Source organism: Xenia sp. Carnegie-2017, unplaced genomic scaffold, assembly GCF_021976095.1.
Source record: "Xenia sp. Carnegie-2017 unplaced genomic scaffold, XeniaSp_v1 HiC_scaffold_23, whole genome shotgun sequence".
Taxonomy (NCBI): domain Eukaryota; kingdom Metazoa; phylum Cnidaria; class Anthozoa; order Malacalcyonacea; family Xeniidae; genus Xenia; species Xenia sp. Carnegie-2017.
The window spans coordinates 11,399,288-11,409,922 of NW_025813486.1; the positions used below are offsets into that span (position 1 = coordinate 11,399,288).

At 35.8% G+C, this 10,635-nt stretch overlaps 1 protein-coding gene across 1 annotated transcript; it reads right to left on the reverse strand.

Moving 5' to 3' along the window:
- Positions 1–2,944: 2,944 nt before the first annotated feature.
- Positions 2,945–10,274, reverse strand: LOC124449105 (zinc phosphodiesterase ELAC protein 2-like). The gene is made up of 11 exons (XM_047000051.1): positions 10,185–10,274; positions 7,966–8,497; positions 6,655–7,256; positions 6,010–6,148; positions 5,556–5,594; positions 5,300–5,394; positions 4,423–4,468; positions 4,153–4,270; positions 3,464–3,542; positions 3,220–3,361; positions 2,945–3,082 (listed from the first exon to the last, which is right to left on the reverse strand). The coding sequence occupies exons 1-11, from the start codon at positions 10,205–10,207 to the stop codon at positions 2,945–2,947; spliced, it is 1,953 nt and encodes a 650-aa protein (XP_046856007.1). The 5' UTR covers positions 10,208–10,274.
- Positions 10,275–10,635: the final 361 nt, after the last annotated feature.

Sequence of the window (10,635 nt, forward strand, 5' to 3'; positions counted from 1 at the left end):
CACGAAATGAAACTTTAAGTAAAATTAAAGGAAGTTAAGCTGGAATGGTTAGGCTAAGCAACACTACACACAGACTCATATTACAGGGAGGTGAATCCTGGGGAGTGGTTTGAGAAGATTTTAAGTGAACAGCTTTTTTTACTAAAAACATATTCACTCAATTTGTCTGGAAAGTGTTTTCAGGATAGTTGACTTTTTAGAAAATTCAAATGCATCCTACATACTTCATCCCAGCAACTACTTCATACCAAAAGTTACACAATTGGTAGGTACAAAATACTTAATCCTAACACGGTTTTATATACACATGAAAAAACATGTGACTTGGACAAGATTTGAAATCGCACCTTTGGATATTAGTCCGACGCTCTACATGTTGAGCTACCTTGCCCACAGGGTTTGGAGACAAGTCAAATTTCTTTTAAACTGCATATGGATAAGAGATTCTCGCCAAAATAGCAGTTTTCCTGGATGGCACAATGTTTTGACTTTATGTATATTCTCTAATGATGGCCTTGGAATTACTGTGGGCTTGATAGCTCAACAGGTAGAGCAGCCGACTAGTATCCTGAAGGGGCAAGTTCCAATTTCCTCCAGTCACATGTGCATATAAAACTGTGTTAGGATCAATATTATGTATATTCTCTAATGATGGCTTTGGTAGGTACAACAATTCAGAAAAGGACATTCAAATTCTAAAGTAACTATGTGGTTACATCTAGCACACCTATGTATCACACATATGGATTGTCTACAGAAAAATTGATTAGGGAAGGTACGAATGAACATGCAACTTTACTACTAAAGAAGGGGAACTGAACTATGGATGATTTTGTTGGGAGGAGGCCCTAGTTTTTGTGAGATGTCGTTTGGTCTAACCAGTCTAGTTTGGATGTAGATTTTGGTGGCTCCTTTGTGCGTCTCGCTGTCCCTTCAAATGTCAGAGTTTAGGTGGGTTTGTATAAACTCCCGAGAAATGTGTAGTTTGACAGTTGTTTCAGCTCAATTGGTTGGTATCAGGGAAATTTGCACTCCCTGCCCCCTTCAAATCAAGGCTAGTCTAGTGGGAGGGTTGGGGAAGTTATTTCACTCACACTACCCACCCGCTCAAGAAAGTCAACATTCCGCTAGCTGAAGTTTTCAAAATAAAATATTTAATGCAAATCATCAAACCTTTCTTCATTCCCTTTCCATCATCCTTAATACAACTTTGAAAATATTCGTCGACTTCAGCTTCGCCATTGTGCTCTATTTTGCACGGTAAAAGATGCACAGTTGGTTTTTCTGTAGCATCCTTAGTGCAAGAGGTTAAAATGTCTATCTTTGACATAAATCACGATTTATTGACGCTGAGCAAAAAGTAATTTTTTACAAATTAAACAACGAAAACACGACTTGCGACTGTGTGCGACTGAATATAGGGAATATAGGCAAGTAGCTTGCCGCAAGTTGTCATCCGTCAACAGGCGATTGAAACGCCGCGATATCCGATTTCTCATTGGTCATGTATCAAGTGAAGTTTAGAGTCTAGAGGACACCAGTTGCTGACATAGTACAGAATAGACATCTAACAGAAGGTCCACTCGGCTAAAATCGAGGCATATTTTTTACTACGCACGCAACAAGATACTTTCACAAAATCAATATGGAATAGTATTGCACCAGAATGCTATTTTACCCATGGTTCACGTTTAAAGCAAACGTATAACGAAATTTTTACAAATAATTATCATATTGCAAAGAAGATAAGTTTGCAAGCTTTTGTTGTGCAAAATGATAATTTTCGTAAAACATCTATATTTTCTATTGCGATCTAGTGGAAGTATCTTGCTGGAAGGCGTGTCTGCTAAGAATTTGGTTCAGAATAGCGGGGCACATAAACATCAGAGGTTCCAACACGAGTGGACATTCTGTTCAGATATCTATTCTGTGCCCATTGCTTGGATTTAATTAAAATTTAGAAGGCCTGGACATAACCCTAACCATTATTCACATAATACCCATAAAGCTTTCTTCTATAACGTTGCTTTTGCTTTTACACTCGAGACTCGAGAGTGGAAATGGCGTTTTGCAGTGTTGTTGTTGATTTGCATTTCCCCGCCATTACTGCTATATGTGCCCACAATCTAACGTTTAACGTAAAATGGCTACTGGTCTGCTACTGGTGCAGGCTAAACTGCATTCTACTTATATCAGTCATGAAATAAAGAAATGTCAATTTTCTCTGAGCAATCTCTTGCATTTCTCGAACTTTTGATTGAAGTGGCGATTAAAAAATGCAATGCAAGAATAAAACAAAATCGTTCGAAATTGCAACAAAATGCACTGATATACGCTGCCTAGCATTGGCTATAAGCTATGACGAGAGAGTGTTGGCTGAATTTAAAATCGGCTTGACAGTCAGTAAATATAACACTTCATAAACAGCATTTTATAAACACAGGCGCTGATTGGTTGTCACATCTGAAAGTTGCATGTTTGCGCGGGAAATGTAATTAAAATCAATAAACTTCGCCAACGAATTTCTCGTTTTCTCAAACTTGCCGAGTGTTTCGATAACTCTTAAATACCTTTCTCGTAATTTTGTAAGTATAGTGCTAATGTTTCGTTCATGCTTTTCTTAAACCCCACGCAAAAATCTGCTTCAGTTGTCGGGGTCGGCCTATCTATCTGTCAATAGAAAGTATAAAAAATTACCCCCTTTGAGACACCTTGAGTCTACACAATGTAAAAAAAACTTTCTGGAGTGGTATGATTAGCTATATAAAACTAAATGTTAGGTAATTTCAATTCAAAATTACTTGCAAGCCTGTAAGTTTGAAGGCAAAGAATTCATTCGTTCGGTTAAGTAGCTACGCCAGTCGAAATATTTAGTCGGGCATTTTCTAGCAGAACAGTATTTCACTAAATATCAAGTTGATGTCTGCGTTGGTGAATGGACATTTTAAGAATTCACAAGAATGGGAGAGTCTTTTGATTTAACAGCTTGCTTCTGTTTTCTTTTTTTCTTCCATTGGTATACAAAGGTTCTCTCAACATTTGCCATTATTCCACGAATATTTTTAAGATCTTTTTGCTCAACCTATAACGATAAACTCCCTTTGGAAAAACACCAAAATTCGCTACGTTTGCAGATACTTTGCAAAACAGTAATTTCGACATGTACAATCTTTAATTTTACAGCCTTTTTTCCCAATCGAAACGTGACATGAAACATACCGTCATATGATCAAAAGCGAAGCTCACGTTATGAGGCAGTCTTGAAGATTTACAGGGAAAAATATGTCGATTGCTGATGTGTGTTAAAATCGTGTACTCGGCTTTCATCAGTTCACTACATTTGATTGCTTCAGATACGGTACTACATAAGAGAGACACAAAGGTTTACAAACAGGAGTATGGACAATGAAATAGCAAGTTGAATATAAAAAGAGCAAGACATAGTTTGCCTCACTTATATTACCAATGAGCAGTTTCTTTCGCTCTGTAAAGCAGTTTATCATCGAATGTTGCCTCGTGAATGAGTAATGTCGCATTTTCACCTATAGCAACAAAAAAGTAAATATTTCTTCCAATGATTGTGGCGAAAAGACTTGTCTTCGGAAATTAATCTAGAGTTAACCAGTAGAATTTCCAGATATTCAGAGGACGGATAACGTGAAAGGAAACTGCCAACGCGAGTCCTTTATGATATATTTAACGAAAGACACATTGAAATTCGCGTTCGCAAAAAAATAAAATGTTATATAATTGAAAATAGGATAAATTTTTTTGAGATTAGCAAAAAAGCTCAGTCTTTGCGAAAAGATTTCGCTATTCACGATGGCTCTTGCCGAATGCCCAAACAAGGGTGAAACAGGTTGCCTTCATTTCCTGGACAGGGAGACGGACATAGAACAGATTTCATTTTTATTGTTGCTCAAAAAAAGCATCTTCCAGTCGTAAGTAGCAAAACATATTTTGCTGCATCTAAACCTGTTATTAACTAAACGACTGCTCTTTATAAAACAAGCAACAACTTAATGAGATTGGGCAATATTTCGATAAGGCCATATCACCACAATAAAATTTTTCCTTTCGTTACTCGTGAAAAAATGATGCAGTAGAGAAATAGCGAAATAAAAGAGAATAGATTTGTCCGTTTCTCCTAACCGGCATCAATTAACTGTTTACAAGGTCTTGTGTCAGCAGAATAAACGATTTTCCATCCATTGCGTTCAAGTACCAAACCATGAGAGTAATCACTATGTTTCGTAGGGACAACAGAAATCTGCAAAAAATAGTTAACTCAAATTCTGTATTGTGTGGTACGCCAAAGTCAATCAAACCTCGAGTACTTTTATCGAATATTCAAATATACATGGTGTTTAGAAATTTATCAACTTACAGAAGAAAATCCCAAAGAGCGACTAAATTGTTTGCCTTCTTTCTTCCCAATCCTCTTTTCACCCACCAAAACTGAGTGAACCTAAAAAACAAATATTGTGAGCGACTAAACAACAAGGTTGCTATAAGTTAGTCATTTTAGAACACATGCACAAAAATACACGAATTTCGTTAAGAAATTTCGCTAATAGAACAAGGCCCAAACAAACTACTAATAATATGCTATGAGATATTTCTCAACTGTGACTGGTTGATTGCAATGCAGTTTATCTGTAATTGCTCAGTAGAAAAGTATAGTTGCACCATAAATACTGTAACCTGATTGGCTGAAAAACAGTGAAAGCCAAACAAATTTTTTTTCAATTCAAAAAAATACATGGCGGTAGTTGTAAATAACCAAAGATTTCCACAATTGCAATCGTTTGAAATTCAAGAATTACAAAAGAATGCAAAGAATAAAAACAAAGGAGCAAGTACGGTTTTGGGGAATGTTTTAACAGTTAGACCGCATAACGAAGCTTATCTGAAGCTATAGAGAGTAACGAAACAAGATAGAGTTGGACGGTACAGGCAAACTATAACTCAAAGTAAACTGTTTTTAATCGTTCTTTGAACTCACGCTATTGGGCAGCAGTCTTTGAAATACTCACCCGTGCATGTTTATACGTAATTGCACTTGAAACTATACTATTACCTACACAAATCAATGCCATAGCTAGCCTCGATAATAGAGGAGGAGGTAATTCATATATGCATGTTAACATCCGCAGAAAAAAAATTCATTTACAGGAAAATTGGTCCACAATTATCGAGGTGGCTATGGAACTGATAAAAAGTCAAATGTCATTAGTGCTAACTTATGAAAAGAAATGAAAAAAAAACCCAAAAAAACACAGAAAGATAGAATTTTCACCTGAAGTTGAAAGTTTCACCACACAGCATTTCGAAATATCTTAAGTATAAATCCAAAGTTTCTGGACCAATAATTCTTACGAAACTTGAATCACCCTAGATATGACACAATTTACCTTCTAAAGTACCGGAAAATTTCAACCGTTACAACACACAAAGGTAATTTTGCAATTATTATAACAGCAAAGTTTGGCATAAAATTATTGCAAAATAAAAAGAAGACATGCAAAGCTGTAAAGTCATTCCTACAAGCTCACCATAATCTTCTTACGATGTCGTAAAATATTGACAAGACCCTAAAAATTGATAATTTATGATAAATATTCATGGTTTAACATGCATAAATGATTAAATATATTGATTGCGTCAGTAATGAACATATATTATAACAGGTTAGAGATTGGAGCTCAGCCAAAATACCTAAAACACATTTGATTTGTAAGATTTGATTCTTTGAAAACTGACAATTAACAGAGTTTATATGGCATTTAGATTTAAAATTACGATATCAACAATAAACTTATTTGGACCGTGGACTAACCATAGACTGGTTTTAAACAATCAAGATGGTTTGTCTAAAATCGGTTTCGATTGAAGAAAATGAATTTTACAGGTTTCGTTTTACGTATCTTAGGTGAAAAGATTGAGCCAACGTGTTATGTGGAGTATTGTAAAACTAATAGCAGCAATAATATAAAAGTACGAACCTACCAAATGATGGTCAATATGCATATGGGAGACGAACACGGTACGGATTCGCTTTAGCATCGTGTTCACATCGTCTCCGTAATGATAAAACATCTGTCTCAACGTCCCTTCGCCACAGTCCATTAAAATGGACGTTTCATCACTATGTAATAACGAAACAGTGATGCCAAAGTTGCATAAACAAAATTCTCAGTAAAGTAAAGGAACAGCGAAACGTCGGAGAGTTCACAGCTCACTCGTCCTGTTTACATATGTACAGTCTATGTTATAGCCAGCGTACAAATTTGGTCGTGGTATGTAAAATTTAGATTACATCATTTTCTTAGTAAGAAACACATATAACTTTACATAGCATAACAAAATTTCCGATCTGGCTACGTCAATGTTCACAATACAGTACCAGACACCATGAAAAATCTAGCAATCCAACAAAATATTTCAGTACAATAGGCTCACTATTCCATGTTGCAAGTATGAAATCCTTTCTCAATTGCAACCATTCTTTTTCGATGCATTTGCAACGACATATCGTAGCTCTTACTATCACCTAAAGTGGTCCTCTATGTTTTATGTCCATCGCATGTTATTTATATAAAGCTAAGATTGTTTAAAGTAAACTTGTTTACTGAGTTAAGGTTTTTCCCTTACCTCAAATTCAACAAAATCGCGCTAGTATTGCGAAGATTTGATGAAATACGGGAACCAGTTCCAAGGAAAACAACCTGAAAATCGTTGCTCAACGTAGAGCTTGCGAACACATTTGAACGACTTCCATTTGCCGACAGTACTTTTTCATTTACAGCTTTTACAGCCACCAAGTTTTGTTCAAAGCCTTCAAAGGCTATTGGCCGAAAATTATACCTCAAAGTCGGAGCAGCAAAATGGACAGAACCCTCAGGAAAATCTTTAAAACCAGAATGAATTTTATCCATAAACAATGAATAGTACAGCGGCGGGAAAATGTTCACGTGAAGTTTATTTAACCTATCATAAACTTCATCAAAGACGGTGAAAGCTGGTCTTTCAACCACGTGATCATTCATCATAAGATGTTTCGTTTCTGGGTGAAACGTTGTCATCCAAGATTTGTATTCCATGGAATTTGCTATATCTTTTCCGGTCATGTGAATTACTATGTCCACGTGAGTGTGCAAATCACTTGAGAAGAAATCACGTGAGATGAAAGAAGATAATTTGTTGAGGACTTGTTTTGATGGACAATCTATGACAACAAATGATTGTCGATTGATCTAAATAGAACACAAAAAACCCTTTAGCACAAAAATTAAATACGTCAATTTAGTTACTATAAATTATTTTGCAAGAGTTTATACTTGTATATTCAAACAATTTTAATCAACCTGCGGCATTATTGTCTAAAAGCACATAATTTCTTTAAAAGTTGTCTTTGAAATAGCCATATCATATAGAGTATAACAGAATATATGCGTAGATAGTTGAGGTTAACAACAGTTGGTAATGTTTGTCCTGATTAACCCTTTCTCTCCCAGTGTTGCCTTATGGCAACATCAAGGAAACCATACAAAACGTAAAGGACCAAAAAAACTTGGGAAGTACGTAAAGGGTTAAGGATTTAGCACTCTTTATGGGCAGGTTACATGAGAACTGGATAGGCTAGCATGTGTATGGTAATGTTTTTCTTCGGAACGTTACAAAAATTTCTTTAAGAGAAAAAACGATGATTTGCAACTAATAGATTAAAAGTAAACAAAGTTGAATTTTCGCGAAGAAAATACAACCAACTTTTATTAGGCTTAAAAGTCACTCCAGTCGACAGGCTATCCAGGCTTCATGCAGCCTTACTCTGGAAAACTAAAACATAAAACATGGTAACTCAAACAGTGCAAAACTCACAACATGTAGCTACTTCCTGCTGAGCGTTGTTCATTAAAACTTTCCATTTGATACACTAAGTTTAAAATTGGATAGTTAACTCACCTGTGTTCCACAAGGTAAATCAACAGAATATCCCATTTGACACTTTGACATAACGTTTCTCAAAACGTCCTGTGCCAGGCCAAGATTTTCTGCTACATCCATGCGAACTCTTCGTAGCGGTTCTTGTAATAAAAACGCGTAAGAAACGGCAAGATTTGGGAAAATCGTCCGACCGTTCTCTTGCGAACCATCGCTTGTAGCAAAGGCGAAAATTTGAAAATTATTATCACTCGCAATTTCCAGCCAATTTATTCGTTCCTCAATCTGGTGAAGTTTTACAAACTCGAACTTACTCATGTACTGGAAAGATTTCTGTATTGTTTGTAAGAATGCATCCAAATTCGGTGGACCGTAGACATCGACAAGTTTATCGACCGAAAAGCCATCATTCTGCGTCGCTAGAAGCATGTTCGTCAGACCACCAATGTGATTGATTGTTGAGCCAGTCATGAACATCTTGTCAAGTCCCTTTGATGGTAATCCACCCATGCGAAAATTCCTTAATGTATTTTCACCCGCATTAATGATGTATCTAAAAATAAATCACACTGAGTGACTGAGCAGTGGTTGACAGTAAGGGGAGGTGAAGGGGGGGGGAAGTCGCCTCCCTATGTTCCTTTTTTATGAAAAAGGTGATAGAAAACGTGTTCTTCTGCAAGAACCTTTAATTTTCGGGTTTGACGTAATTTTGGATTCAACCAAACATGAAATGATTACATTTGCTACAGTATACCACATATTTTGTTTATTTGCATCTTTTCATGATAGAGCAGATCAGAAGAATGGCTGGTAATTTAACATTTATTGAGATTTATTAATATTTAGTCATTTAGACTTGACTTATATCCCGAAATAAGCATTTAAGCCTTATTGTTCCAGTAAAAATTTAGATTATCATTTGACTCATTCTGCCGGTTGCCACCTCCCCCCCAAAAAAATCCTCAATGACTGACTCACTGACTGACTTACCAACTGACTGAATTACAAACTGACTGACTGACTTACCAACTGACTGACTGACTTACCAACTGGCTGACGGACTGACTTACCAACTGACTGACAGTATCGTGATGCCCACAAGATAATAAAATTATTTATTTGGATAGCGAGAATATTTTGCCTGTATGTTTATGGGATACGACATTTCTTACAAAACGGAGAGCAATTAATGTTTTTACTGGTCTCTTATTGTCATTCATTAAATGGAAAAAGGAACTTTAAGATTCATCATGAACTTATAAGAGTAAGTCAAAGGTTATGTTCTATCTGACCAAGGAATAAGAAAAGCCAACTAGTTATGTAATCCATACATGGATACTAGATGATAAGCAAGGATACCAAATTCCAAAACCCAGTTATCTATGTAGATACTTGAAAAAAAATTTTATTTCAGAACCTGCTTGAGCCATATATCCAGTGGCGTATCTAGAGGTCACACTGGTCGGGCCGACCAAAAATTTCCCCCAAAAGAAAGAATTTGTTCGAATAAAAATTCAAAATAAATGAGTTTGAATTTCAAAATAGTTTTAATCAATTTATTGCGGATGTTGAGAGGATAATCTGAATCTTTAAATAACGATTTTGGTTTAATTAAACTCAAAATTTGCATTTAATGAGAAGTTGCGTAGCAACAGTGTGCCGTTCCATGCTCTTCGCAGCTTAGTCGGGCTCTCAAAATTCAGCCCGACCATACAAAATATTTTATAGAAAAAATATTCCTAATCTAATTGGCTAATGACTTCTGAGCATGCTCAAACTCGCAGATTTGAAGCATCTAGTCACGCTCATTTTCTAGAGCCCGACTTGAGCCTTCGACAGACCTTAAGTTTAGTGTGGGTGAAGTTAATAGCTGCATGTAAAGTCATGGCCACTAAAATGATGATGAAGTTAAGATCTTAACCTGAGACAGTAATTTTTATTTTGAGTTGTTAGAAAGTTATATGTTGTTTGTTTGCACTTTAAAATTTGTTCATTAAACTTCAATAAAGTACTTATGTTTTACTATATGTATGATTGAAAATCACGACATCATAGGGCGTGGCTCTTCATAAAAAAGCGTGACCAAAAATTATTTGCTCGATACGCCCCTGCATATATGCCACTTCTTCTACAAAATGACCAACTTTTAAGGTTGCTCAATTCAAATACTTGCAAATGTCTTTACACTTACCGATGATAGTTTGTAAATATATATAAACCAGGAGAAGCATCAGACTGACCTGGCTGGACAACCTGGAGCCATACTGTATCAGAAGGAAATTGTGATGTGGTGTGAATCTTGCAAGAGTTCCACAGAGGACAGTGTATTTTGAGGAGGACACGGCATGACACAAAATTCTTGGCTGTATACAATGTTCGCTTAAACATTGTAATGCATTAATATTCTAAAGAATTAATTCCTATTTATTAATGATTACCTGGGGGAAATGAGTTCATTCATTATATAGGTTAAGAATAAAGCTACCGGTAAAGTCACCATGCAATCCGTTAACAATTAAGTCCGTATGCTACGAATGAAGTCTGTCTATAAGTTAGAAGCTTCAAGAGAAAAGAGTTTGCCCTTCGAAATTTAAAAGTCAGTCATATTTTAAAGGCAACAATAAGTACCAGTACATATTTTTCGTAAAAGCATATTTTAAATCTTACGTCAAAATGAAAAAAAAAAATTAA